At 37.2% G+C, this 27,485-nt stretch overlaps 1 protein-coding gene across 12 annotated transcripts in view; it reads left to right on the forward strand.

Moving 5' to 3' along the window:
- LYST (lysosomal trafficking regulator) overlaps positions 1-27,485 on the forward strand; it is a 148,884-nt gene that overhangs the window by 91,951 nt on the left and 29,448 nt on the right. For 11 of the 12 annotated variants that reach the window (XM_068938957.1, XM_068938956.1, XM_068938952.1 and 8 more), the window contains 18 exons: positions 1,073-1,299; positions 3,494-3,560; positions 4,411-4,520; positions 5,498-5,921; positions 7,108-7,252; positions 7,974-8,147; positions 9,941-10,101; positions 11,157-11,347; positions 12,959-13,204; positions 14,600-14,773; positions 15,791-15,940; positions 16,586-16,723; positions 18,308-18,506; positions 20,438-20,569; positions 22,749-23,382; positions 23,828-24,005; positions 24,921-25,090; positions 26,601-26,831. In XM_068938957.1, the coding sequence (XP_068795058.1) occupies positions 1,073-1,299; positions 3,494-3,560; positions 4,411-4,520; positions 5,498-5,921; positions 7,108-7,252; positions 7,974-8,147; positions 9,941-10,101; positions 11,157-11,347; positions 12,959-13,204; positions 14,600-14,773; positions 15,791-15,940; positions 16,586-16,723; positions 18,308-18,506; positions 20,438-20,569; positions 22,749-23,382; positions 23,828-24,005; positions 24,921-25,090; positions 26,601-26,831 (3,751 nt within the window). The remainder of the gene's footprint in view (positions 1-1,072; positions 1,300-3,493; positions 3,561-4,410; positions 4,521-5,497; positions 5,922-7,107; positions 7,253-7,973; positions 8,148-9,940; positions 10,102-11,156; positions 11,348-12,958; positions 13,205-14,599; positions 14,774-15,790; positions 15,941-16,585; positions 16,724-18,307; positions 18,507-20,437; positions 20,570-22,748; positions 23,383-23,827; positions 24,006-24,920; positions 25,091-26,600; positions 26,832-27,485) is intronic. The other variant, XM_068938955.1, reaches the window with a different exon arrangement.

The following is a 27,485-nucleotide window of genomic DNA, read 5'->3' on the forward strand; positions in this document are numbered from 1 at the left end:
GTCATAGGAACTGTTTTGTCTCTTTTCTTTTTTTGGTTTCTGTGACACTTATACCAAAGTCATGTTGAGTCATCTTTGCTGAAATGTATTATTGATTGTGGTTCAGGCAGCTTTCTCCAGAGATGCTTATCAGTACTTTGTTTACAAATCAGTGTTACATAGTACTGTAACAGTCTGGTTAAATTTAGTCTGGTTATAACATGACATCTCAACTTATATTCACTCAACCGCTAATGTGCACGTCCTTTATGTTACTGTATTTGTTTCAGTATACTTAATTTTGAAGATGAATTTGCTTTAACTTTTTCCTTTGTGTTGAACATTTGGATGCTTATGCTCTTACGTAATATGAGGTTGGCATGAGCAGTAACAGACTTGAATAGAACTGAGTTCTATTACTGCTGTTTACCTGTGTGATGAGACTTTATCAATAGTGACATACAGACACACACATGGATAAATTCAACACTTTTGGAAGTGTTTTTGAGTTGGAGTGAAAAAAATTTAACCTGAATTACTTCCAGCAAACTCAAGTGACGTATTTTAAAGTCTTACCTGGGTGTAAAAGGAAGAAGAGGTGCTTAAATGTTTTCCTTCAGGGATTTTTGATTTTTTTCTGGAGATGTTCTCTCATGTGTTGGTGTTTTTTTGAGTTAAATAACTAAGCCTCTTCCCCAAGCTCTTAAATCAGTAATTTCCCCCCCCCCCCACGTTAATTTTGTCTCCTTTCTTGGCAAGCTCGGTTTTCTGTATAGAAGCTCAAGCTCTCTCTCAGTGATTTTTAACGTATTTAACAAATTGCATATATCATCACTAAAATGTGTCCAGTTCCCAGGAAGTGAAGACATGTGGAAGAAATTGCATCATTGCACTTTCTGATTGGCAGGCACATGTGAAAAACAAGGCAGAACACAAGGCTCTACTAATTTCTGAAAAATACTTATAAGCTAGTGAGGCTCTTGTTTTCTACCTTTGAGACGATTGGAGAAAGTGTGTCCTTGGATGTCCTATTTGAATCATGCAAACTGTATTCACTTGAGGAAATTTCTGTAAGGCAAGTATTCTCTTTCAGGAGCAGAGACAAAGGCAGAACCAGGATGCGCTGGTACTTCAGGTTATTTTAATGACCTAACTGAAAACATCAATCAAGGAGAATTAATATATCCTGAAATCTGCATGCTAGAATTAAACTTGCTCTCAGCTGGTAATGCGAGTCTGGATGTGCTTGCTCATGTATTCCAAAGCTGCCTGAAAATCATCAGCCAGAAGGAGAGAAATGCCACGCTACTTATAGAGCAGGTAAAAATGTTGTAAACAAAGGCAAAAATATAGCATCATGTGTCTTACTTTCATCAGTTTTATGGTAGCAGTATACCTAATTGAGTGAACTCAGAAATATTCTAACTTATTGTTAGAGCATTTGATATGGAATGAAACAATGAAAATAACTGGTACCACAAGTAAATGCTGCATTGAAGTTTGAAGCTACCTGAAAGGATAGTGGCTAATGTATTGAAAGATACTTGACTTACAAAGCTTTTGAATTTCACAATTGCCTTATTTTATCAGGGCTGCTCAATCGCCAAAGCAGTTGATACAGTTTTAATGACTGGTAGGCTATTGAAAAAACAGAACTGTATCTTCCTGTATCCAGTATTCATCTCCTAAGCTATGATGTGGGTTACGTATGTAGTCTTATGAGGGAAGATTACTTCCCTCTGTATTTGTCTTTTTTTTTTTTTTTTTAAATGAAGCTTAGCTGGCGACTCCTACTCAACTGCTACTTATCAAAAAAGAATTGGGTTATGCAGATGAGTATTTGGTCTTATTCTGATTTACCGCAAACTGCTATCAGGAAGCAGCAAAATAGTTAGCAATCTGTCATATTTTTAAAAGGATATGTGCTTTTTTGTATTCTCTTGTCTACTGATTTTCTCATAAGCAATTTTACTAGCACTTGTGTGTTCTGGCTTGAGTTGTATGAGTCCTTTAAGTGGAAAAGTAATATATAAAGACTATTAATATTTTGTAAATAGCTAGTCTCTGAAGGCCTTGGAACTGTAAATATTTCAGAAATATTTATCAGCAAATATCTTATATTCAGTGCGTTTGTACACACACGCACATGCATGCACACAGTATATGTACTTTTAAAAATTTCCAGTGCACAGGTTGATGTCCTCATGATCCTTTGCAATTTCTGAAGGTTAGCTTGGGTTCCTTTTGCCTTTTAATAACTAATGTTAGTGTGCCTCTTCTGCAGAAGAAGAAAATACAGCTAAGCACTCTAAACTTAAAGTGAACTTTCATATAATCATTTGACTAAGAAGCAAAGTTAGTTCTGCTTTACAGCTTAAACTGAAAGCAGGAGAGGTTGAAGTAGGCAGAGAAATACTGTTTTGTTTCCATACTCCATTTTTTTTTTGTGAATTGTTAGCTTTAAATCACTAGCACACAGTTCACATTTTGAACTTCAACACATGAAATGATTTATAATTAAAAATATCGTTTTCATTTTGTCAAATTGATGCCTTTTAGTATGCGCAAACATCCTTATGTTTAATAACTCTCTAAATCTGTCTGTATTGATTACAGTACATGGCAGATCAGCTTAATGCATCCACACAGTCCCTTAAGATGTCTGAGGCTTACAAAGACAATGAAGAAAATACCTTTTCCTGAAATGTAAATAGTCATACAGTGGAAACAAGCTTCAACAATCAATCAATACTATCTGGAAAAGACCTTTGGGAGTGTATATTGCTGATCTCAATATCTCTAGAGGGAATTAGGCTTCTGGTAGTTCTCAAACTGCAAGTTAACTACGTATTTTTAGGCTATGTTATTCTGAGGAAATGAAAATTCTCCTTCCATGTGTTAGCACTATCAAATGTATTTCTCCAATACATTTTGGAAAGAGCAAGTGTAAAAATTTCAAGTGTCAAATTTGAAGATTGTGAGTGCTAATGACCTTTAGCTGAGATTGCCTTTGTGAAGGATGTTGCTTTTAGGTAAGCTACTGTGTGAGTGTGTGTGAGTGTGTGTGCGTTGGTTCCCCCCCCCCCGCCCCCCATGAGTCTTTAGAGTAATCCTGCACAAACAGGTTGCAGAAGGGTTAAACTTGCTTTCAAAATTATGTCACTGTATACCAACATACCATATTTTGTCACAACCTATAAAACTCTATAATTCAGGTTATTATAGGGGAGGGGTCAAGGGAAGAGTTCCCAGAGTTGCTGAATTGGTAGCAGCCCAAAGAATTCTTTCTTGAATCATCTGGATTTCAAATCCTTCTCTTTGATATGATGCAATTGAACTGTGCAGAGCACTGAAAGCATGTTCACTAGCAAATATTTTAATATATCCATAATTTAACTGGAATTATTTTTACTTTAACAAAGATCACCCCTAGACAAGAATTTGTTTAACAGAAATTTAATGTTAGTTGCTTGAACTGGTTTGTATTGTTCACATGTCAAACTTTTTTCTTAAGGGAGCTGTTAAAAGTCTTTTGGGAGGATTTCTGAACATATTGACCCAGACAGAGTCTAATTTTCATGGTGAGTTCAAGGTCTGAGTAACATAAATATTGATATTTATAACTTAATGTATATGCCCTCAAATTTTCAGCTGTTTTTAGCAAACGCAGTATATTAAGCAAACTCATTGGCATGTGTGAATCTGTGCAGCTGTGTATTTAACTTGTTACAAGGATCTTCTATATAAATACAGGGTTATTTTTCGAGCTGGTGGGACTCTACATTATTTAAACACATACCCGCTGATCGGAAAACACTGGCTGAAATCATAAACCTAAGATGACAACGTCAACAAACATTACTTGGGAAAACAATGGTTATCTTACTGATTAAATCTGACTTGTCACATCACCAGTTTTTATTTCAAACCACTGCATAAAACAAGACTTAACGATGTCTTGATTTGTTTTTATTTCAATTCAGAAAATAGCTAGCTAATCCAAGAATGTGGAAACAAATTATATGCTTGCCCTAGGGTAGCTCACATAATGAGGTTGCTCTGCAGCAGGAGTTGTTGTAAACCCGTGCCAGGACTTTGATCCCTGGCTTTGTGGGGAGAACCTTTGGGAACCTAGCATCTAGAAGCTAGAGTCTCAGACTTTCAGGCTCCCTTTTGCAAACCTGGGAGCCTGTAATCATCTAGGTTCATCCAGTGAACTTCTCAATGATGCTGCCAGGAAGCACAGTCAGACTCTAAAAATCTGGTCTCTCAAGTAATCATCTTGTAATCATCACAGCTTCCTGAATTTGAAATGTTTTCACAAAACATTCTGAATTCCAAGTTAATCTTTTCTCATAACAGTATGGTATATGAGGCTTTTATGTCTTTCAAAAACTGTGTTCAATAAAATTTTTACGTCTCTATTTTTAGCATGCCAGACGGTGCTGGTAGACCTGTTAGTCTCTTTGATGAGCTCACAGACCTGTTCAGAAGAGTTAACTCTTCTCCTGAGGATATTTTTGGAGAAGACACCCTGTACGGTATGTGTGCAGTAGCAAAGGACAAAATTCCAAGACTAAAGTTCTTTCTTGGAGTAGTTGCTTTTCAAGAGATGAAAAGGAAATGCGAGAGAGAAAAAGAGGAGTTGGAAGTGTGCCTTATTGAAGAAAGGGCCCTGGTAACTTTTTTTTTTTCTTTGGCACAAGAAAACTCTAGAGGAATTATGAGGAGATTAACAGGGAATACTGTAATACTGTAAGACTTGGAAAGCCATTCCCATGAGGTTATAAAGCATCTCTATCTCAGGAACGGGTGCTGCTTTTTCAGCAGGAAGTACCTTGTAAACCATCTGAAGTCGGCTTGTGTAGTGCTGGAACCTGCTGCCTGTGAGTGATCTACTGCTGAGATACCTATCATTTGGTTTGTGTAGGACTTTGTAGAGGGGGAAAAAAAACAAATGGAAGAAAATTCAAAAATAACTGGGATCTGAAATAGTAGCAAACTACAGAAACAAGTCAATTTTTCCCTCAAGTTAAGTAGCCAATTATTGCAAGCTACTTTTGAAACTTTGGCTTAAGGACTCAGGTGGTTTTGTTGCTGCTGCTGATGCAACAACAAAATGATTGCAATGTGTGCTTCCTTAACCTGTTTCAAACACAAGATGAAAGGTGTGCTCTTTTGTTGAGGTACAAGGTAATCTGTTAGCACAGAACTGTGAGATAAGACTGCACAATGACCACTTGCTACAGTTTAGCTGAATCCTAAGCATGGTAACTTGAAGATTGATATGTGGTGATTAAATCTTCAAAGAATTAAGTATCAACTTCAAACCTGTTGAGCCATAATATTGTTGTAAATGTGTGTCAGTTTGGATGTGGAAGCTCAACCGTTTTAGGAAAACGTGAATCCAAATTTAAATAAGGAGGAGGAGGAGAATTCTGTTTAGTTAAGTGATGACGCTTGGCTATCAAACTGTAAACAGTTTGATTTGTGCTTATTTGTCTGATTTTTCTCCTAGGAGATACTGCTTAAGGGTGTGTTGAAGATGGTGGAAACTGATATTTATATGAACCCATTACAGTACCTTGCCTTCCCTTTGCTACATGGCACAAATTTGAGTAGCAGTTCTTCACAAAAGTCTGCTAGCACTCCCAACAGCAAGACTGCCGGGCTACTAAAAAGAGCAAAATTTTCACAGAATAAGAAAGAGACAGATGGTGAAAATTTGACTCACCAGCTGCTTTCTTCTTGGTATGTAGCCCCAATTCACCTGCCTTTAGTTGGACAGAACTGTTGGCCACACATGTCTGAGGGCTTCAGTGTCTCACTGTGGTTTCATCCGGAGTGTCTTCATGAAGCAGAAAATTCAACAGAAAAGGGGAAGAAGATCAAGAAAAGAAGCAAGCTGTTAACTGTAAGAGAGAACAGCTTCGACAGCACAGGTGAGGGCTTAATAGTTCTTGTTCCTATTTGGTTATCATTCAGGGGTTCTGATCACAAATGTTACTAGTTGATGAGCCATATACAAAAGGTTGCAGTTTATTCTTTTATATCCTGAATGCTAAACGGGAGTGACTGAGCCTTCTGGGTTGTTCTTTGAGACCTGTAAGATGCATGTAAAGATAAAGTGCTATCAGCTTTAGTTCTTAAGTTTGATTATGCTTGTTAGCTTAGAAATGGAGTATTCTGATTTGAATTTGTAACTTCAGTAAAATGTCCTTATGCCATTTCATGTTATGCTGATGAAAATATTCTGTGCTGTAGCTGAAAGGTTTTGGGAGAAGACTGCTTCTCAAATTTATTTGGTCTCTCATGTATTGATGAAGCAACTGGTTGTTTTTTTTTTGTGCTCTCTCTTTCATAGAGAGCTAGTAAATCTTCTTGTGACTTGGAATTTAACTATGTTACGAAGCTTTTACCTTAAAGAATGTGAGGCTCTGAATTCACCGAGTCAGGGCTTGAGGCTCAGTATAATGCATCTAAATTTCCTTCTACATGCCATTATAAGCATCAGTACCTGCACAACATTTCTGTTTATGCTTTTGTAGAGACTTACTTGCTCCCAGACTCTTCTGAGCAGAATCCCCCAGATTATAATTTGTAGAAGGAAAATTGCTCTTCATTCTTTCTACTGTGCTTTTATTCAAAGTACAGTGAAAATAAAAGCTGATATTTTAGAATTTACTAGCACTGCTTCTATTAGAAGGCCTATGCTTTTGCTCTGTAAAGTTAAGTTAAAATATTGGATGCAAGCTCGTATTTAAAGGGTCGTTTGCTTTGTAAAGACCAATCTAAAGAACTCTTGATGCACACCACGACTTCCAACAAAGAACATAACATGATGCGGCATGTCAAAGGATCTTTAAATTAGATAGAATGTATTAAAGCTTAGTCGCTTTACCTGATTGCAAAACATGCAAAATGCAATGTTAATGTTGAAGTTCAACTCCCCTGTTCCAGTACATCAAACAGACCTAGATGTGTAAAGAGGACTGTACGTACTAGTAAGCTCCCTTTTCAAAACAATTCTCTTCAGAACCTGAGCTATTTCTTTTCGTACTTGGTAGCTGGTAGGATGTGTTGGTGTTGTTGTGTTGTAATTGCATATAAAGATTTTTATTCTTCTAGAAGAAACCAAGTCAATAGGAATGGAATACCTAAGCTTGGGAGATAAACTTGTTGAAGATGGCTGTATTCATGTAATTTCCTTGGGTTCCAAAGCACTGATGATACAAGTCTGGGCAAATTTGAACACTGGAGCTTTCGTGTTTCGGTACTGTGTATTCGTCAAGTTTACAAGATGACCTTTTTATGTGTGTTCTCTTATCTAACTTCTAATAGCAGCTTGCAGAGAATGCTGATGTAGAATAGAAAATTAATTTCTATAAGAGAGCTATCTTGAACACTAGTAGCAACATCACTGGTGTTAGTGTCAAATTTATTGCTTACAAATCTATAGCAATGTTATTTGCTTAAAAGGTTAGCCTCTGGTCTTGCATGTTTCGTATAGGTATATAATAAATACCCAAAGTAAGAGGCAAGATCAGTCAAACACAATGCAATGCAAGATAGCAATTAAAGTATTAATGAAGTGACACAGTAAATGTAAATGGGAATCTTTGTTTTAAATTGATTCTAAAAGATGTTTATAAGATTAATTCCCACAAATAATGAATCCTTAAAATGAATCTGAAACTGCAACCTTAGAACACTTTATTTCACGGGGCATCTGCCTTTTTTCCCTCAATAAACTGAACTTTTCTGTAAAATAGAGATCGTATCATCCGTATTTAAAATGTAAGCAGATGGGTTAAATAACTAAGTTGGAGCCATAATCTGAGGATTTCCCTGGCTTACGTTCATCTTCTAAATACAGAATTGTAACTAAAACAAGTTGTTTGTGAAAGTTAAGGAGTATAATTTAAACGACTATAAGCCAAAAAATGCTGATTTGAAAACAAATGACTATTGTTCTTCCTCTTCTGTTTTCGTAGCATGTGCATGGATCCAAATGATGAGATGAAAGCTGGTCTGCTGGCACAGGCTGAATCTCCAGAGAATGTTTTCCTTGTGGGCAAGTGGCAACATTTGGCAATAACATATCTGCAGCAGCCGGAGGGCAAGAAAAATATCCATGGAAAGCTGTTACTGTGGATTTCTGGTCAGAGGTGAAGTATACGTCAGTTGCACCTAGATCTTTCTACCTTCTTTTTTAAGAAGATGTAAACTAGTAGGAAAACATCAGCCTGCACTAAAGTAGCATAGAAGTAACTTTTTGGGGTAGGAGAGGGGTATCTTGCTAGGAATTGCCTTATGTCTGGAATTGTTGTGATTTCTTTGAATAAAAGCACCAAGATTTGCATTGGGCTGTGTTTGAACCAAAGATTCCTGATCAGGAATAAATAAGGGAGGTAAGTACTACATGATTTTGAGAGTAAGATCCAAAAAAGCTATGCAATGAAGTTAACAGTGAGTGTGATCTCTTAAGTTACTAATCGGAATACTGGCAATATTGTTGAAAAGAGAAATGAAGAGGAGGTGGAGAGAAGATGGTCGTCTTTTTCTGTTTTAAAAAAAAAAAAATAGTTTCCCTGGATTTTTTTTTTTTGTGTAGTTGAGAGAAAAGTAGAGGAGAAGTTCCAAAAAATACACCCACCGACCTAAGATCTGAATTGGCGGCAGAAAGTACTTTTTTCACTGAAAGTCTAAGGACTGTGTCCCTAACTGAAGTATCTGATGTTAGGTTTGAGTCTGGGCCTGCATGAAATATTCACTGGTTAGAAAATCTGATGTTAGGTTTGAGTCTGGGCCTGCATGAAATATTCACTGGTTAGAAAAGGAATTCAAGAACAAAAGAAAAATTGTGATATTTACCAAAGCCTAAACTATGAAGACTTCCTTTGTGTTGCAAATATTAACTAGGTCAAAATGCTATGTTTTAAAACACTTAGATGCTCCATAATTCTTTACTCTTGCTTTCTTAGGATTAAAATTTCTTTAGAATCTGGTTAGTAAACAAAGTAACTTTAGGACTCTTTAATAAGGCTATATCTGGGGAAAAAAAGCACCCTTTTCATGATTAAAATTGTGCAAATAATGTGGGAATCAAGTTGTAAAGTATAATACTTGGTTTGATTATGTTCTAAAACCATGTAGTTAAATATTAAGAAACTTTACTTCCTTTTGTTCAGTCTGTGCATGCAGACATGCAGCAAAGCCCAAATATGCAGATACTGGGAAAAGTGAAAATAGTTTTGCACGTGTGCAGTTTGAGGCCACTCTATATAGAGAGAGTGCCCAATTTGCTAATATATGCAGTATTAGACTCTTCCAGGAAACTTCAAATGACCTTTACAGTCCAGTTGTTCTATCCATGTAAATGCACGTTAGGTTTATAGGACGCTTCCTGAGCGCATCAGGCTTATTGCCCACAGTAATAAGCCGTGATACGGCACAGAGGGTATGCATGAGCTCTGACAAGGTTCCCCTGCACAAGAAAATTTTGGACACAATTTTTCAATATAAGCTGCAAGCTACAGTGCAGTAGCATGGTCAAAGGCCTTTGGTTCTGTAGGAACAGTAGAAATCCTTGACAAACTGTGATTATATTTTAAAGGAAAAGTGTGTAACATCACTCGGGGGGGGGGTGTATTCCTCATTGAGGTCAGGGAGGGAAGAGGGAAGGAAACTTCTATCTAGAAAATCCTGACTGCATGGCAACCCCTGTTGTGACTCCATCCCTCTTTCCTCTAATTTTAGGTAGTATTTATATACACACACGCACGCACATAAGTTACATTAATGTAACTGAGTTTTAAGACTCCTAGAAGTTGATAATGGCCCTGATGATTTAATTTTGATAACTAAATATGAAAATGCGTTAAGCGTAAGCTGAATACCTTAAGTAGCAATTTTGATCGCTTCTCAGTATTTATACTTGCTTCTTTATATCTGCTTTTAGGAAATGTGAGATTAATTTAGATTATACACTACCAAGGAAAACAAGTTTATCATCTGACAGTAATAAAACCTTTTGTATGATTGGCCATTGTACATCCTCTCAAGAAGACTTACTTCGATTGTCGGGTAGATGGGATCTTGGAAATCTGCTTCTCTTTAATGGTACTTGTATACTTACTGGCTTTTTTTTTTTTTTTTTTTTTAAGCTTGCTTAAGCCTTCATTTCATCTCCCTCCTCCTCTCCATTAAAGCTTAATTTTTATGACTTAGGTTATACCAGCTTATTCCAGTAAAAGCAATAATACCTTCTTTACCAGTGTAATATATTGGGGAGAATATGAATATAAATGCATGCAGTAGCTGAGCTGCTTGTGGGAAAGGTAAGCTGCACCTACTGGATCTACACTGACCACTCTGTGCCTGCAGCCAGCATAATAGATGCATCCAGAGAGCACTGGATTTATGGCTGTACCATTGCCACACGCTCATGCAGCATAGATTTTGAGTCTTTCTGGAAGCACGTGTCTGTCTTAGGTAAGGTTGCAAACTAATTATGAAATAATTTTGTTCAGACATTTGGACGTTTCTTAGCAGAACGGCTGAACCTTTTAGGAGTCTTAACCAACTGAAAGAGAAACTACTTTTGAAGAAACAATCTCAAAAACAGATGACCTGGGTAGTCTTGCTCTCTGTCTGAAAAGAGGAAAGAGGTCCATTTTGGTCTTCCGTTTCCTATGCATTTTTTTCTTTTCCTTCCTGTGGTAAATCATTTACTCTTTCTCTCCAGTGGTAAATGAGCTTTTACCGTTGTTGCATCCTTCCGAGTTGCTCTATCCAACTCTCCGTGATGATGTAGCATATTGTTATCTGTAATCTTACTATGCTTTGAAAACTTTGAGGATGCTTGGTTAGATTATCTTTTCAGTTACAGGAAAAAAATGCATTGTAATTGATTCAGACATGCTGATCTTCATTTCATCCAGATCATCTTCCTGACTTGTTTTCACTTACCCTGCCACTGAATTGATGTGGCCTGCAGCGTGTGTCCAAGTCACAGATCTACAGTAGTTAATAAACATCAGACTTTACTAGTTTTGATGAGCAAATCTTACGAAAACTAGCCTTCCTTGTTAAGTGTCTGCTGCAGTCTACTACCCAATATGAGTTTTGCTTTAGTGTATCCTGAGAATTTAAAGACTGCTTTTCTGGATTTTTAGGTGCAAGGATTGGACCAGAGGAAGCATTCTATTTATATGCCTGTGGGCCGGACTTCACATCTGTAATGCCTTGCAAATATGGCAAAACATTGACTGATTGCTCTAAGTATATAAGTAAAGATATTCTACAATGTGAACAAATTAAAGAGCTCTTCATGGCAAAAAAGGAAGTGGATATTGGACCTTTAATTGTAAGTTTCAACTTAAAAATGGTTCTTCCTCTCTTAGAACTGATTCAGAAAATGGGAACAGGTTTCCTGCTGCCCCCCTTGAAGTGCTTCACTCTCTGAGTAGGCAAGAGTAAATGCAGTTCTTAATAAAATCACTGCAAGTTCTTTCCATTTATTCAGTAGGAGATAAAATGGACAGCCAATGTGGAATTCATCTTTCTCTAGGCTGGATTGTGACAACTTTTAGATGTCCCAACTTTTACAATACTGTGCTGCTTCTATATCGGAGAAGCAGGCACCTCCAGAGGTGTTTTAAGCACCTACTTTAGGATGAGTAGTTGCCTAGTCTCTTCCATTGGCATGAAGGTAGACAAGGATAGCTCAGCTTAGTTAACCTTTTAAACGTTAAAATTGAGTAGATGGTATAGGAGTGAGGGGGAGTATTTAGCGTGCTTTAACAGGAAGCAAAAACCTCTATCCCAATTCTTTTGGGGGTTTTGAGAAGAATTAGGTTTGCATTGAGTTTGGCTGAAAGTAGTTTTCCAGCTGAGAGGTCTTATCTTTTCTCATCTCCCTGACTCGTAGGTTTTCAGATATAGGTATAAATATAGTTATACTAGAAGAAGGAAAAAAGAAAATTGCTTTTTCAATAGAGCCTACTATATTTGGGGTATTATCTTGATGCACTGGCGACTTCTGCTATATGAATTGTCCCCACCAGAGGGATTTTTCTGATCTTGTTTTACAGCAGTGCTGTAGCTGTAGGCAAAAGCTCATTTTATCTGGATGTGATCCTTATAAAAATGGGCACTATATTTTGAATGAGTTAAGAAGGGATGAGTGAACTAGTTGAAAAGCCTAATAAATTAGCATCATGCGACTTTTATGCCTGCTTTGCTTCACAAAACTCCAAGTAACCAGAAAGTAGAGCTGTCTGCTCGGAAGTGAATTGATCACTCTTGCGCAGAAAATAAAAAAGACGTACCTATAATCTCTTTTGTAGATAAAATGACCATACTTTGATTGTATTTACACTTCCTGTAAGAATGAGTCAGTTGCCTTTGATAGGAGTTTTGGTTTGAACCGAAGTCTTTTCATCAGTAAATAAATTTCTGTAGTCTCAAGTATGTAACCATGTGCTGAGGTTCTCCTATGGCAAAGCTGATTGAAGAACAAACTTACAGCTAAAAGACTTGGACATCTTGAAAAAATAGCAGCTATTTTCTATTTTGGACACTAAGGTATCCCCCCACTTTTAGAAAGGGAAGCAAAATTTGCCCAGGACTTTTGCTGACAAATTTAGAAGGAAATGACTACACAACTTTATTTTTATATGAAATAGTGCTGAAGCTTCTTTGGGTGATGAGAGGAAAATCTTTGGGTTTTAGTATTTTCTTAACTTTCTGTGGTGTAGCTGTCAAGCAGCTGTGCTAAAACTTGGGAATCCTCTTACGTTTTAGTGCATACACGTCTATACAAAACTTGGAGAATGATGAGGTTAAAGTAGAAATGAACTGCCAAGTTTACCACTTCTTGCTGTTAGGTGTGTGTTGTCACCCCCCCCCCGCCCCCAGCCTCATTAAATCAGTTCACCTTTCCTGAAGTCTGGCTTATAAACTTCTCTTGTTTCAGGAAAGTCTTGCTGTTGTTTATACCACATGCTGCCCTAGTCAGTACACCATATATGAACCTGTTATTCGACTGAAAAGTCAGGTGAAAACTGTACCTTCTCAGCGACCTTTCAGTTCAAAAGAAGTTCAGAGCGGTGTGTTGGATTCTCATCACCTGAAAATACTTCAGCCGGTTGAATACAAAACCCTTCAGGGCATACTACATGAAATTGGAGGAACTGGTGCATTTGTCTTCCTCTTTGCAAGGGTAAGGAGGGATGGGAGAGTTGTGTGCTCTGCTCTATAAAATTTTCCTCTTGGTCTTGGGTAGCAAAACGCCTATTTTAGCCATCTTACTCCTGTTGATTTCAAACCAAAAACAAAAAAACTCAGACTTTTGGACTGTGTAGAAAACATATCTATGACATAGCGCAGACTGTATCATATAGGTTGTCTTAAACAGGAGACTTTCAACAATGATAATTCTATTGTGCAATTTGTTTATAGCATTGCTAGTGTGTAAGAGGTGGTGTTGCCCTCTACTTTGCAAAGAGGGAGCTTCTAAATGGCAACAGTTTGCTTGTTTTTAAAATGTTGTAGAACTCATTTTTGGTCTCTAATCTAATCTTTAAATTTAAAGTGTTACAGTCGTGGTGTGTTGCTTAATATTTTTAAGTCGGATTTATTGCAGCTTTTTAACACTAAACCCAGGATATTCGTAGTCTGAGTATGAAGAAGTGTAAAACTATATTTGTAGTATTCAGTGCTTTGACCTTACCTAATAGTGGCAGCTTTTCTGAGAGAAAGCTGTGTAGCTGTGTTCAAAGGTTTATCTTGTTCAATATACGTTCTAATTTGAAAAATATTAAGGCTATGAACCTTAATTGTTTCTTTATTGTGACCTATATGTGGAGAGACGGATACTTACGCTAAGGGTCTCTGAAGTATTTAAGTTCTTGCAAGATACTAACAAAGACCTAAAACTTGTCTTATATGCCTACATGACAATGATAGCGCTCTAAAAGATGTGTATATGGGGTAACCAATGCACGTTAGACTAGAGATAGTTGTTCGGACTTTTGGTTGTGAAGACACTGCTTAGTATAGTTTTGATGCTTCCTGATAATGAAGTCTGAGGAGAATATCCCTGTTCAAGGTATTATATTATACAGGTACATGCTAACCACATGCTCCTGCTATATCCTCTGCTTGCATCAGTAAAGCTAGCAAACAGTACTTCAGATCTGTCGGATGACATTATGTACAAATGTGTATAATTGTAAGTGCAGCAGTGTTAACCGGTAACACAGCAATGGAACCGATAGGCACTGACTCCTTAGCGTACCAAGAAAAAAATTGCCCCCTTTTAAATTTTATTGGGAACAAATTTATCTTAAAAAGGGTTTCTTGTGATAGGACTCTTGCTTGCTTAGCGGATCATAATTTAGCACTGTAGGAATTCTGTCGTTTTAGGTAGTATTTGAATGTGTGTACGTGTGTGCAATGCAAAAATGCAGGTTATATGTACATAATCTGAGAATCTCCAAAATGAATTTAATCCAGAAGATAGGATTTAAGACTGCAACAAAGCATTCTTAAGGATTCTTGTCTTCTAAACGTGTTTCTCATTTACATTGATTTATTAAACTTACTTTTTCTTCAGGTTGTAGAGATTAGCAGCTGTGAAGACACTCAAGCTTTAGCACTTCAACTTATATTGTCTTTAACAAAATACAGTCAACAGAGAATACAGGAGATGGAAAACTGTAATGGCTATTCCATGGTTCATCGAGTGTTGATCAAACCGAAGTGTGTTGTTGGATTTTGCATGCTGAAGGTACCATGTTCTTTAAACGGTCTGTATTGTTCAGTTACCACAAATTTAGAAACCTTTCTGCTGTTGTAGCTCTAAATTAGAAGTTCTCTGCAAAAAGGCAGAACAGTGATTTGGAGCCAGTTTGGTACAGGAGCGTTTTGCCCTGAACTGCTGATGGGTGGGGAAGAAAAAGGAAGTGTTGAGAGACGTTGACAGTCCTGATACCCCTAGTTTGAAGGGAGTGGAAAAATTTGGAACTTCAGTTTTCTGATGGCAAAGATCCCCTCTAAGTAAGCTTAAACTGCTATGCAAGTAATAAAATGTTGGCTTCCTTTATTTTTTTAACTATAATTCCTGACTAGAAAAACGTGAGTATAGGTAATGAACCCTATTCCCTTTGTACAATCATGCTGTAAGATGGATAAGTAGTAAGAATTTTCCTGGTGCATCCTGAAGCTAAATAAACTGCTGGTTATTTTAAGGATATTGACAATAACCCTTCTAGAAAGTTTACCTGTAATGGGAAATATTTCCCTTGTACTTCTTTCATGAAAGCACCTAGCAGAAATATTTTTCTGTACATATAGAAGAAAACTGCAGTACTCTCTGACACTCAGACTGGTGTCTTCTGGTGGACAGAATTCTTATGGATGCTCTTTGTTCTAATAAAATGAAAGCTGAGCTTTCTAAGTTTTAGAGCTTAGGAGGTGCAAGCAACAGTCATCAAGTAATGCACCTTCACATGCAAAGTCAGGGTGTAAGGTTTTCAAAAGTGTCTGATAGTTGAATGCCCATCTTGGCACTTAACACCTGATTTTATTTATTTTTAATTCTGTGTACTTGCCTTACGAAGCTTCTAAAATGCCTCCAGTTGTTACTAAACTCTTAACTATTTTCAAAGTTGGCCGTGCAGACTGCCTTCCTTATCAAAAAGGCAGATGTCCCTTTAAAAAATTTCTTAAATCTGAGAGGACAGCTATCTTGTTTTGCGCTTACAACATTCAAAATTAACTCCCCCCCCCCCCCCCCCTCTTTAAGACTCTCCTTGAAGGATGCTGCAGCGATGAGATTCTCTATATAAATGAGAATGGGCAGGTCATGCTTGACACGGATTCTACTGCAGTAATCCAGGACGTTCAGTTGTTAGAAAAACTGCTGCTTGACTGGAAGATATGGTCTAAAGCAAAGGTAATTAGTTTCTTTTTCGGAGAAAGATTTTATTTTCCTTGGTTAAAAGTCAAATTAAATGAAATGATGATAAAGTATTATGAAGTGAGAAATTCATTTCTCCAGTTAGATTTCAGTAGCTACTAAAACAGTCCAAAATTAATGGTCCTTATTTTTCTTTGAACACTTGGTGGTAATATCAAGTTCCCAGTTGTCAATGCTGCAGGTTACCTTAGTGCATTAATTTTTATAGTAAATGTGCAAAGTATGTCAACGACTTCAGTTAATTGAATGGATTAATTTTTAAGAGAAACTTCTTCAGTCTGAGGAAGACCACCTGCTCCCCCCTCCACTTACAAAATTGAATGGTTGAAAACAACCATCCGATGTTGGTAAAACAAAGGGTATACAAAGCTCAGTATAGGCAAGAAGTATTGTCTTTTGTCACTTTAATCACTAAAATATGCTCAATTCTGTGCCGTTACTGAGCGTGACTCTTCTGATGGCTTCTAATTCTGACCTGATGCTCTTACACTTGCTGTGAATCTTACTTTTTCTGAGGTGCGAAACTATTTTTATATGATTATCTTCCTCATCTGTTATCTTTGGGTCTATAGTGAAAAGTTATTTTTGAATCCGTGATCTTGTTCTGTTTTTGTTTTTCAGGAAGGTGTTTGGGAAACTCTGTTAGTAGCTCTAGAAATCCTTATCAGAGCTAACCATCACCAACAGATGTTTAATATTAAACAGCTGTTAAAAGCTCAAGTGGTACATCACTTCCTGTTAACTTGTCAAGTTCTGCAGGTACTTTCAGTCCGAAATCCTATTTTGTGCTTGTCAAATGCTTAGTTTTACTTGAGGGGAAAAAACATGAAACTAAATGCTACTGAAAAATCTACTTCTGTAGACCATACCTTGGCTTGTCCTCTGCTTCCAGCTGCCTTTCATCCACCTCAGGCACTGTTGCTGTAAAGAGGTGCAGTGCAGTAATGAGTGAGTAGTGCTGTTTTTTCTGATGGACAGAAGAGATGAGATTTTAGCCATCTGGTTCTTTTTTCAAAGCTTAGACAGAAGGGTGCCTGCACGATCCATGTGTGAGTAGGAGCCGAAATGAATTGTGAACCTTTTATACAGGCCTGAGATGTCTCACTAGTTTTACATTCAGGTCTTCATTACTGAGAAGCACAGACTGTATGAGAACTTTGTACTGCCTGCCTTTCTCACTCTTCAAAAACCAATAGCTTTATGATTTAGGGATGGTCTAGTTTGTGTGATTTCCAGGAAAATGTATGATACAAACTATGCTGGTATATTTTTGTAGCAGATATCTATAAGTAGTGATGACCAAAACTGAAACTTGTGCAGAGTTTTTAAATGAATTGTGTGGGAGGGGCACAAATGAATTGTGTGGGAGTTTTTAAATGAATTGTGTGTTTTTGTGTGTGTGGTTTTTTTTTTTTTTATTTGAAGTTAAGTGCATTGAAATAATGGTTACTATTTCTTGAACCGTCTTCGCATCTGTGGTGAAAAGGGTCACAGCACTCAATACAGGACAAAAAGTCCTCTGTAGTTGTAGACTATTCTAACAGAGGAAGGCTCACCTGCCTGGGTACTCCGCTAGTGTCAGAGGAAACCATGCAAGTAGCAGCAATTACCTGCTGTGTATCTTGCCATAACTAGCAGGGCAATTGTATTGTAGTGGTCAAAGACTGAGCGCTCCTCCCAATGCTGAGGCCGTAGAAGCAGCTTCTATAGCATGGAAATAGCTTTTCCCAAATGCACTTTGGGGAAAAGAGCTTCAATCCTTTGATAGCCCTTTCTTAGGAACATCATTATGAATTAGCTTCTTGTTCATAATGCATACTTGTTTGGGAAGGGTTTTTTGTGTGTGTTTGTCTTTTTCCGATGTTGTGTGTTTTCACCATTGTATTCCTTTTCATTTCTGAGTCTTGAAATCCCAAATGCAGGAGTCCCAGTGTGGCACTGTCTAGAAAGTTTTTTAATATATTAAACTTTAGTATGATAAACTAATTTAATTTCTCTATAAATATGTAATGTGGTGACAGAGAACTACTATTTTAATAGTGACTCATGTTCTAAGGCTCCAGCGTTTCAAATCAAAGTAGTATAGCATGCAGAAGGCAGCCTTTTCTAAAAATGAACTTGCATATAATATATGCTATGTTCTTTGTACCTGAATTCTAAGTGCTAGACTTAGTGTATCTATTAAATATTACCTAACTTCTTTTGAATTAAAGAATATAGGTTTTTATTACTCCTTGTCTGTTCTTCTATTACAGCATGGTAATTGGGGGGGGAAAATGACAAATTTACAGCTAAATAAGAATACAAATAACTCACAGTTGTACTGCTCTTTTTTTTTTCTAGGAACATAAAGAAGCGCATCTTGCATCTCTGCCTCGGGAAGTTTGTAGGTCATTTGTGAAAATAATTGAAGAAGTACTTGGATCTCCCCCAGACCTGGAATTGCTGACACTGGTCTTCAATTTTCTCTTAGCAGTTCACCCTCCCACTAATACATATGTTTGTCACAATCCTACCAACTTCTACTTTTCCTTGCACATAGGTACTACATCATGCTTCACTAGAAATAGACAATAAGATACAATTCTACTCCCAGGCTAAAATCTAAAAAATATCCCTTTTATAAATGTTCCACGAATATCTTTGCATACAATTATTATATAGTAGTATCCACAGAATTACTGAACTTCTGGAACTTAAAAGCTTGTAGTACTGAAAATGACTTTTTTTGTAGACTCATTTTGGTTGGCTTATTAGGTAAGCTTTCTTCTGTCTACCACTATAGATAATCTCTCTGGTGATTGTCTCCATCTTTAAAGAGCCTGATGCCGTTAAATGGAACGTGTAACACTAACAGTGTGTATGAACGCAGTATTTTTTTGGAATAAGTACAAATTGGGGAACTTCTAGATAGACACAGTTCTGCAGCATCAGAAGTTTAGGCTCAAGAGTGTAACATGGCAATAACAGGCATTCAAGGTTTTGCATATCTCTTCCAATGCTCCTTTTCCAAGGTAATTGTGGCTGTAGTGAAAACAAAGTTTAACTGGGGTGTTGCATTGGATGTACTCAGCTGTTTATCAGATTGGTGAGGTTTTAAGTAAAGAATAGTTTTGCTGTATAGACATGACTTATAAATCGAATTAATTTGGCAATGTTAATAATGTACCTCACATAATCTTCCATTATTTCTGCTATATCTGAAGATTTAAAACTAGAACCTCTATTGAGACTGAACTAATTTGGAGAAATGGGTAGATAATCAGTTATATAAATTATGTGGACTCAGTGTGAAGGACTGTCCTAGGAGTTTCTGAAGTTCAGTCCATCAGGAATTCCAGTTTAAATAAAGCTTATTATAGAAAGCAAGTTTTAGAGTCTGTCTAGCAGAGGAACTCACAGAACAGTGTCACACCACAAAAGACTTCTCTAATGTTCCCAAAGAGTTTTCTCTATAAATGATCAATGTAAATCAGTGCAAGTAGCAGCTTAGCTGTGTTGACAGATCTAAATCCAAATTCAGAAGCATTTCTGTCACTTCAATTTAATTGTTGCTGCTTGTTCAGTGTTTTAGTCTTTTTGGGGGTGAGGAGGGGAATGGCTGGCTTACCTGTAAATGAAGCTTCTTCAGAAATGGCCATATGTAGTTCTGTCTCCTCTTCTACTTTCCTGGGTGTTTTGCTGACTTGAATAAAAGGCCCAAAGAGCACTTTTAGCCAATGGTCAGGGACACTAAGTTGCAGTTGTACACAATGCACTGGTGGTGCCTGACAAGCTGCAGAAAGCACCTACGTGCTGTGAGGGCTGCCTTGTGACCTCTGTAGGTCTAGGACAACTGTTGTCTTTAATATTAAACTTGGACTACGTGAATGCTTTGGCAAACAGAGTGATGTGCTAGCTTTAAAAAAAAAAAAAATCTTTCTCAGTCTTTTATTAAATGAGAAACTGGTAGATATATAATCCACACTCTAATATTACCCTTGTACAACCTTGGCCTTAGTCTATGTAAACACAGAGAATTTGAGTCAAGTTCCAAATGTCTTCTCCTGTCACAGATGCCTGCATAACTGCAGTTTTAATAATTGATTCAAAGGCAGAACAATTTTTGTCAGCATCTGTGCTCTAATATTAATAGATGTAAGAGTAGACCCTGCTTTTTCTACTTTAAGCTGTATTAGGCTAACCTGTTTGGGAACAGGGTAACCCTCTGACACTGCAAGAACTCAAAGTTGGTACCAGCAGTATGCTAGGAAAGACCATCTTTAAATACTCTCCCAGCTTAATATTTTCACTGTTCTGAAGTAAACTTTGAAGGTAAATCACTAAAAGGGAAAAAAGTGTTCAAGTGCTTTTTCTCAGTGAGCTGAGCATTTCTCATGACATGTACTATGGTTGTCATCAGTCTTAATATATCAAGAATACAAACTTCCAAAGCTGCTAAGTAATTGTTTTCCCCTTATCTCTTGTTTCCAGATGGCAAAATTTTTCAGGAGAAAGTTGAATCACTTATGTACTTGAGAAATTCCAGCAGTGGTGGGAAGTCAATAGACGGTTCTGCATTTGTAGTTACAACTCCAACTGGATTTATGGCTTTGCCACTGGAAGGTAAAACAATGCTGGGAAAACAAGGAATTCAGATAATTCTTTGACTAACCATGCTTAAAAATCACTTTCTCACAGAAATTTCTTACTAAACCCCGTATTGGAACTTAATGTCTGAACAGCAGAGTAAGAAGAAGAATTGACTGTGCTCCCTCAACTACTCTTCAGTGGCACGTTGAGACAAACTGCCACATTGAATCCAGTGACCTGAGTTCACAGGAAAGTGCACTGACTTGAATACATGGTCAATTTGATTGAATTCCTAAGTGGTAGGCTCAGGCAGTGAAGCAGCCCAGATAGCTGAGAACAATCTCATTAAATAGACTTACTAGAGAAGTATGAGAATGCCTTCACTAGGGAAAAGTTGAAATAGTGAGCTATAAGTAGCGATCTTCTCTATGCAAAAAGCATTAAGCTGAGCGTAATTGTTAATGTTCATTTAAATGCAGTTCATGTAAATGTTCATTTAAAATACCAACATTTACTTACGTTGTGGATACCATACTGCTCCTACATCAGAGAAAATGCATAGGAAAACACAAAGAACGCTTGCTTGCTGCAGCAAAGTGTAATGCTTTAGACATCATTATAAAATGTAACTAACTGAATTTTTTTAGAATTTTAGATTTGTAAGCAGTTGACTAATAACACCTGTAAATCAGAAGCTAAAACCTGTAACTCTTACCTAAGCCTTTATTTAAGCTCTTCTACGATGAGGAATAAATTTTAACTAAAAACGCATGTTCCGAGGAGGTTTTTCAATATATGCAGGGTAGAGTAGTAGAAACAAACTATTCCTACTTCCAGTTTAGCTGCTCTATTTTCAGATTGTTTATGACATAGCCATATCCTGTGATATTTTACCAATGTAATACCTTTTTTCAATTGGTATTTTGTTGCTACTTTGCTTAAGAAAAGCAAATTGAGTTTTCAAGCAGTACTTCCGTTGGAACAGTGTTAAAGTGTCCCTTACAGAAAGCAGTAGCTTGAAGAGTAGACTACAGTATTGTATTTTGTGTGGATATTGGTCATTTTCCCACATATAGATATAAAATCTTATTCTTCTAAACTGTATTTTTATATAAATTTTACCAAACCATTATTTTTGAATAAAGAGTCGTCATGTGTGACAGATGAATGTTCAACATCAATTTTTGTAGAAGTAGGTGTTCCGGAGCATTGTGCTTCTGAACTGGAATGTCTAAATTTAGTTAAGCTGCCTGACCAATAAGGCTTTTAAAATATTATTACTGCATGTGGGTTTGCAGTTGGCTACACAACCCATAACATGTGTACAAGCCAGGCTATAAGATGGCTGCCCTATATAGATCCTTCATATTGTCTGCAGGGCAGCTTGGTCTAGCAATATATCTATGTGACTATACCAGTAAGAGGTTCACAGGTATCTGTGTTGTCAAACCGAAAATATATAGCACTCAAAAGTGTTCCTGATGCGTAATCCTTGCATTAGAACCAACTGGTTCATAGTTCTCAAAATACTTTCGACTGAGCAAAGTCATCTTTTCTAGACTACTAGAAGGCTTCCTCTAACAGGCTGGTATGCAAACTAGTGTCCCTTTTACAAATATATTTTAATGCAAGGTATTTGTAAGGCACTCTGAAAGTTTGACTGCTTGAGATTAAGATAGGCTCTTAAAAGGACACCATGTTAAATACACAGTAGTTTATTACAAGTCTGAACTACATGCAGTGCCTTAGCGCAAAAGGAATAGGACTAGTGTGTGAACTGTATGTCTTGTCATGCCACCGAAATGTATATTGGTAGATTGGACCTCTTGTACAAGAGGACAGAACAACCTGCTCTAACTAATCCTGCTTTGAGCAGGGGAGTTGGACTAGATGATCTCAGAGGTCCCTTCCACCCTGCATGTTTCTGTGATTCTATATAGCTTCCTACTGAGGGTTAGTTAAGAGGATCAGAATGCAAACCCACAAACTCTAGTTTACATAAAATGCACAATAATTTTTGCATATATCTTCTAGACTTGTTGAGATGTGACTTGGCAAACGTATGCCTGCATCATGTGCCAGATGTTGAATCTGTTTTGCCACATAGAAGAGTTCAGATATCACCACGTTAAAGGCATGTGAAAAGTAATTTTGAGGGGATAGCATTGTTTCTGGTGCAAAATAAATGCTAAAGATACCTTTATTTCTCTAGGAAATGCTTCCAAGGCTAGCGTACAGCAGAAGATATGCTCTCAGGCACCTAAAAGGCTTTGCAAAAGTTTACCAGCATCTCCTACTTCCTCACCTCAAGTTCATCCAAAAAGGCTAACTGAGAAATTGGGCAGGAGCATTGATGAGCTGCAGGATATTGGCAAGGGTGACTATGGTGATTTCCAGGGTAAAATTGGCTTTGTTGGAAGTAGTGAAACCTTAAAAAGAGTACAAGAGGAACTCTTCCTTAGCAGTTGTGAGTCTGCAAAAACAGTTTGTGACTCAGAGTTAACATCTGCTGAAACATTTGAAGACATTCCAAAAGAAGAAGAATTATCCGAAAATGCATTTGAGACTAAAGAAATAGATATGGAGCTGAAATACAGTGACAGCAGTGCTGCAGCTGAGCCATCGTTGCGTCGTCCAGACAACCTGAAAGGACTCCCCTCATTTCAGAAGAGCCAGAGTAATTTTGCAGGGCTGGGCTTAGCATTTTCTGTTCACGGAGGATCAGCAGTTGTTGCACGCTGGCCAAGCCTTGCTGACAAGAACGTACTCCCTGAAGACTGGGAAAGTCTTGCCTTTTCTTCAGCTAGTGAGAATACCCGAAAAAAATCTGAAAGCCCTGATGATAGGTATGCAGATAAACAAAACAAACTCAACGTTTCAGGGAAAGTTTCAGTTTCACAGTTCTTGGTCTTGATTACTGTTCTACAAAAATGGCAGGTCTGAAAACTAATAAATATTTTCAGTGGTTGTCACAAATTAATTCTTTTAGTAGGCTGGAGAATTGCTGTGCTTCAAACTTTTAAGTTATTTGCCTAGCTAACTTTTAAAATTGGGAATTTGTGTTACCCTAGCTACGAAAAAATCTCAAGCAAATAGTTCTGGTCACGTTATTTGTTACTATCTGCCATCCAAAAATAAGTATTAAAGAATGGTAATAAGAGTATGGGAAGAATGTTTATCAGATTTCCTTCTCCCCTTCCCCCCACAAGAAGCAGTTAACACTCAGTTATCCACCTTGTTATTTTCTGTTGTAGACAAACTGTGGTAAAACGTGTATTCCTTTGTCTTCAGATCTGAAGAAGACTGTCTTGTGCTTATCTGTTGTGGATTATATGACCTCTTGCGTGGAGTTCTCCTAATCCTACCAGATATCATGCTAGAAGATGTGATGGACAAACTTATCCAACCTGACTGTCTTATAGTTCTTGTGAACCACCCATCTCCTCTCATACAACAAGGCGTCATTAAAGTAGGCCTATATATAGTGTGTGCAGCTAAAAAGTTATGAACTAGTTTACTTATGTATGAAACATGAAGCTTCCTTAGTTGCTCTTTGTTTTTGTAGCTTTACTTCTGAATTTTGTAGGGGTTGAACTTTGAACCCCTTCTGATTTAAAGAAAAAAAATCTAAAGAATCTTTTAGTAGATGCGTGTTCCATGATCTAAGCTAGCGAGCTTGGAAGTTTATCATAACGTGACTGGGGTAAATAAAAGCAACAATGCGGAAAAGTCGGTGACTATCTCTTGAATGTAAGTCACATCAAACACCATGTTCAAGTAGCGCGCGAGCAAAATTTTGATTTCAGACTGATTTTTTTTTTTTTTTTTTTTTTGGTTCTTCTAGGGAGCAACCCCTCTATGGCCTGAGCATGGGCCTGAGGTTTTAAAACATTTTTCAGAGGTTTTAATAGTATTATCAAGGAAAATGTTCTTGGATAATAACATTAGGCAGGTGCAAGAACTGGAATAGGTTTGTATTTTAACTTGAAGACTGCGAAGGCTATGTGGCTTTATTAGCAAAATGATCTTAAAAAAAAAAAAATGATGCACGCACACATGCAGGATTTATCAATTTTGTTTTATACTTGTTATATTTATGTATGTGTTCTGTAGCTGTTTTATGTGTGTGATTTCAGCTCCCCCTTCAGCTTCACTGAAAACCTAAACAGTCTTCAAATCAAAAGGATGAATTCAACTGTTGGGTGTAGCAAGGGTGGCATAGGTCATAGTTGCAGATAGAGCAATTCAGGTTTTTAATTTGGAATATCAAATGTTTTGAGGCTTCTAATCCAAACCATTCAAATTACAGGCTCAAGAACTTAACTTTCAAGGAAGTTATGTTAAGTGTTTAAATCTTACATCATAATTATATGTTTATTTTTAGTTGTTGGATGCATATTTCAACAGAGCAAGGAGGGAGCAGAAGGAAAAATTCTTAAAGAATCGTGGCTTCTCCTTGCTAGCCAACCAGCTGTATCTTCACCAAGGGACTCAGGAAGTTGTAGAATGCTTTTTGGAAATGCTCTTTGGGCGTTCTGTTGGCCTGGATGAAGAGTAAGTACTGCTTTGCTTCCACCTGATACGTCAGTGTTTGAACTAAAAGCAGCTCTTGAACATCAGCACCTATCTGCTGATGGCAAGGATGGAGATAGCTTTCTAATTCTCGTTCTGTTCCCTGTAGTCAGCAACCACGAACACAAGTTCCTTCAAAATGGTTTTAAAACATTTTGCTCTTATTATTGCATGGTCCTTCAGCTGTCTGTAAGCCACTTCAACTGGAGCTATCAGGTCATGGAACAGCTGGAGTCGCCTAAACATCTCAGTCCTTTGAAATGCAAAGGCCTCTGGAGCTCTCGGAACTTACTGTAGTCAGTTTAACCTTTCCTATTCTGCTCTCATCCTGTAGCAAGCTCTGATTTACATTCATAAAAGTTCTTAGTAGTCGCTAGACTACTTCTACTGAATTTTAGTAAGTGATTAAGGAAAAAGCTTGATGCCAGTTGCTTCCATGGCTTAGGGGGAGAATAAATGTTCCCATTTCCTTTATGGCCAGTTCCACAGATGTACCATTTCCTTGAGTGGTTCCTTGAACCACCTCATACTGACAGGAAAGGAGGAGTTACTGCCTTCAAGGAGGCAGTTACCTTTCTGAGTAAATGACATTTGTAGAATTATTCTGACTACGTAATGATTGTACACTGGACAGCAGACATCTAGGTATAGTTAGCAGTGCATAAGTCTTGCCGAAAGCTTCTGTCTAGTCGCCTTCTGCAGGATTTGTAACCAGCTGACTTCTGCCTGGTTGTCCTGATCTTATTCCAATGGAAATATTCCTGTTTAAATGCAAGACTTAAACTTTCTGGTCGCTTAACTATACCCAAAGTAGAGAACTGGTATTTCCTTAGAAAGGATTATGGGGTTGAAAAAGTAATTCTCATGGCTCTGAGGTCCTTCTAGGATTGGGAATAGTAGTCTTGTGATTAAAATGATAAGCTCTTAATAGCGATCCAATTTTCTTAATACGTGAGAATAATACAAGGCCTGTAGCTGTGTTGTAAGTTTTACAGTTTAAATAAACGAAGTTGCCAAATGTGATTAAAGTGACTTGAGCAGTAATAGGTATAGCACATAAAACTCGCTGTCAATTTGCATGTTATTCTATTGAGGCAAAGCTGTATCTGGTTTGGTAACGTCTGTGTCAACTGTGGTATTTATTACTGTAAAGATTATAACTCATATTCTTCTATACTAAGTTTTCAAAATAAAATCAAAATTGTTATTTTTGTGAAATACATCTATTGTAGACCATTAATAGCAGCGGAAGTTTCAATGTACTTTTTAGATGCTTCATCTCCTTGTTGCTCTTTGAAATGCTGTGAGGTTTTTCTTGCTTCCATGATTAGACAGACATTATTACTGCAGTGAAATGCAAGAAACTGCCACCTACATCTCTGCCAAAACGCTAGCAATAGACTGTTGGCTTTCCAGCATTTAAAATAGCCATTACACATTCCAGGATGCTATTTTAAGGACATGTTAGACTTACTTACGTTTATTTCAATAGATTTGATCTGGAAGATGTCAAGAATGTTGGACTCTTTCAAAAATGGTGTGTCATTCCTGTTCTGGGTCTTATAGAGAACTCATTGTATGATAATGTTCTGCTGCATAACTCCTTCTGCCTCCTGCTGCAAATCATAAATTCCTGCTCAAAAGTTGCGGACCTACTGCTTGATAACGGTTTGCTGTATGTGCTGTGTAATACACTAGCTGCTCTCAATGGACTGGAAACAAAGTGAGTATTGTCAGCTGCTACGCAGCAGTTCAGAAACAACCAGAAGTCTAGCGTAAATTCAAGTGTACTGTATTCTCACTAGCTAAAATGAATAAAGAGCGCGTATAAAGTAAGACCATTCTTGAGGTCTTTATCTTGAACTATACCTTAAAGGGCAGGTTGGAGTTATTTGTTTGAGATTTTTTCCATGTTCAGCTTAAACAATAGAATACACTGGGTATAAAATGCCCTTTCAATACCTTAAATTATCAAATGAAATGGTATTTTAAAATGCGGGTTTGTCACAATGCATACATTTTGGGATGTTTTTTTCTAGTATATCTCATCTGAACAGTAGGATAAAGGTCCAGGAGATGTTAGCATTCTACTGTATCTGTAGCCAATGTCAAGTCTTCAAGAAAATTCTCTTGTGCTGCCTATGACTTAACGTTAAAGACTTTGAGCATGACTTGACTTGATTAATACAGACTTAATGCGTGATGTGAAAATGACTTAATACAGGATTCGGTGCTTCTTTAAGCACAGCTTTTGCTCATTATTTCATTATTTGGTATGATGAAGAGAGAAACAGGTTTCGTTTTTAATCCAATATAGTTTTAGTTAAGTATGATTATAAAATGAGAGATTCTACATTTCTAAGAGCTGTCACTTGAG

The sequence above is a fragment of the Struthio camelus genome, chromosome 3, assembly GCF_040807025.1.
Source record: "Struthio camelus isolate bStrCam1 chromosome 3, bStrCam1.hap1, whole genome shotgun sequence".
Classification (NCBI taxonomy): Eukaryota; Metazoa; Chordata; class Aves; order Struthioniformes; family Struthionidae; genus Struthio; species Struthio camelus.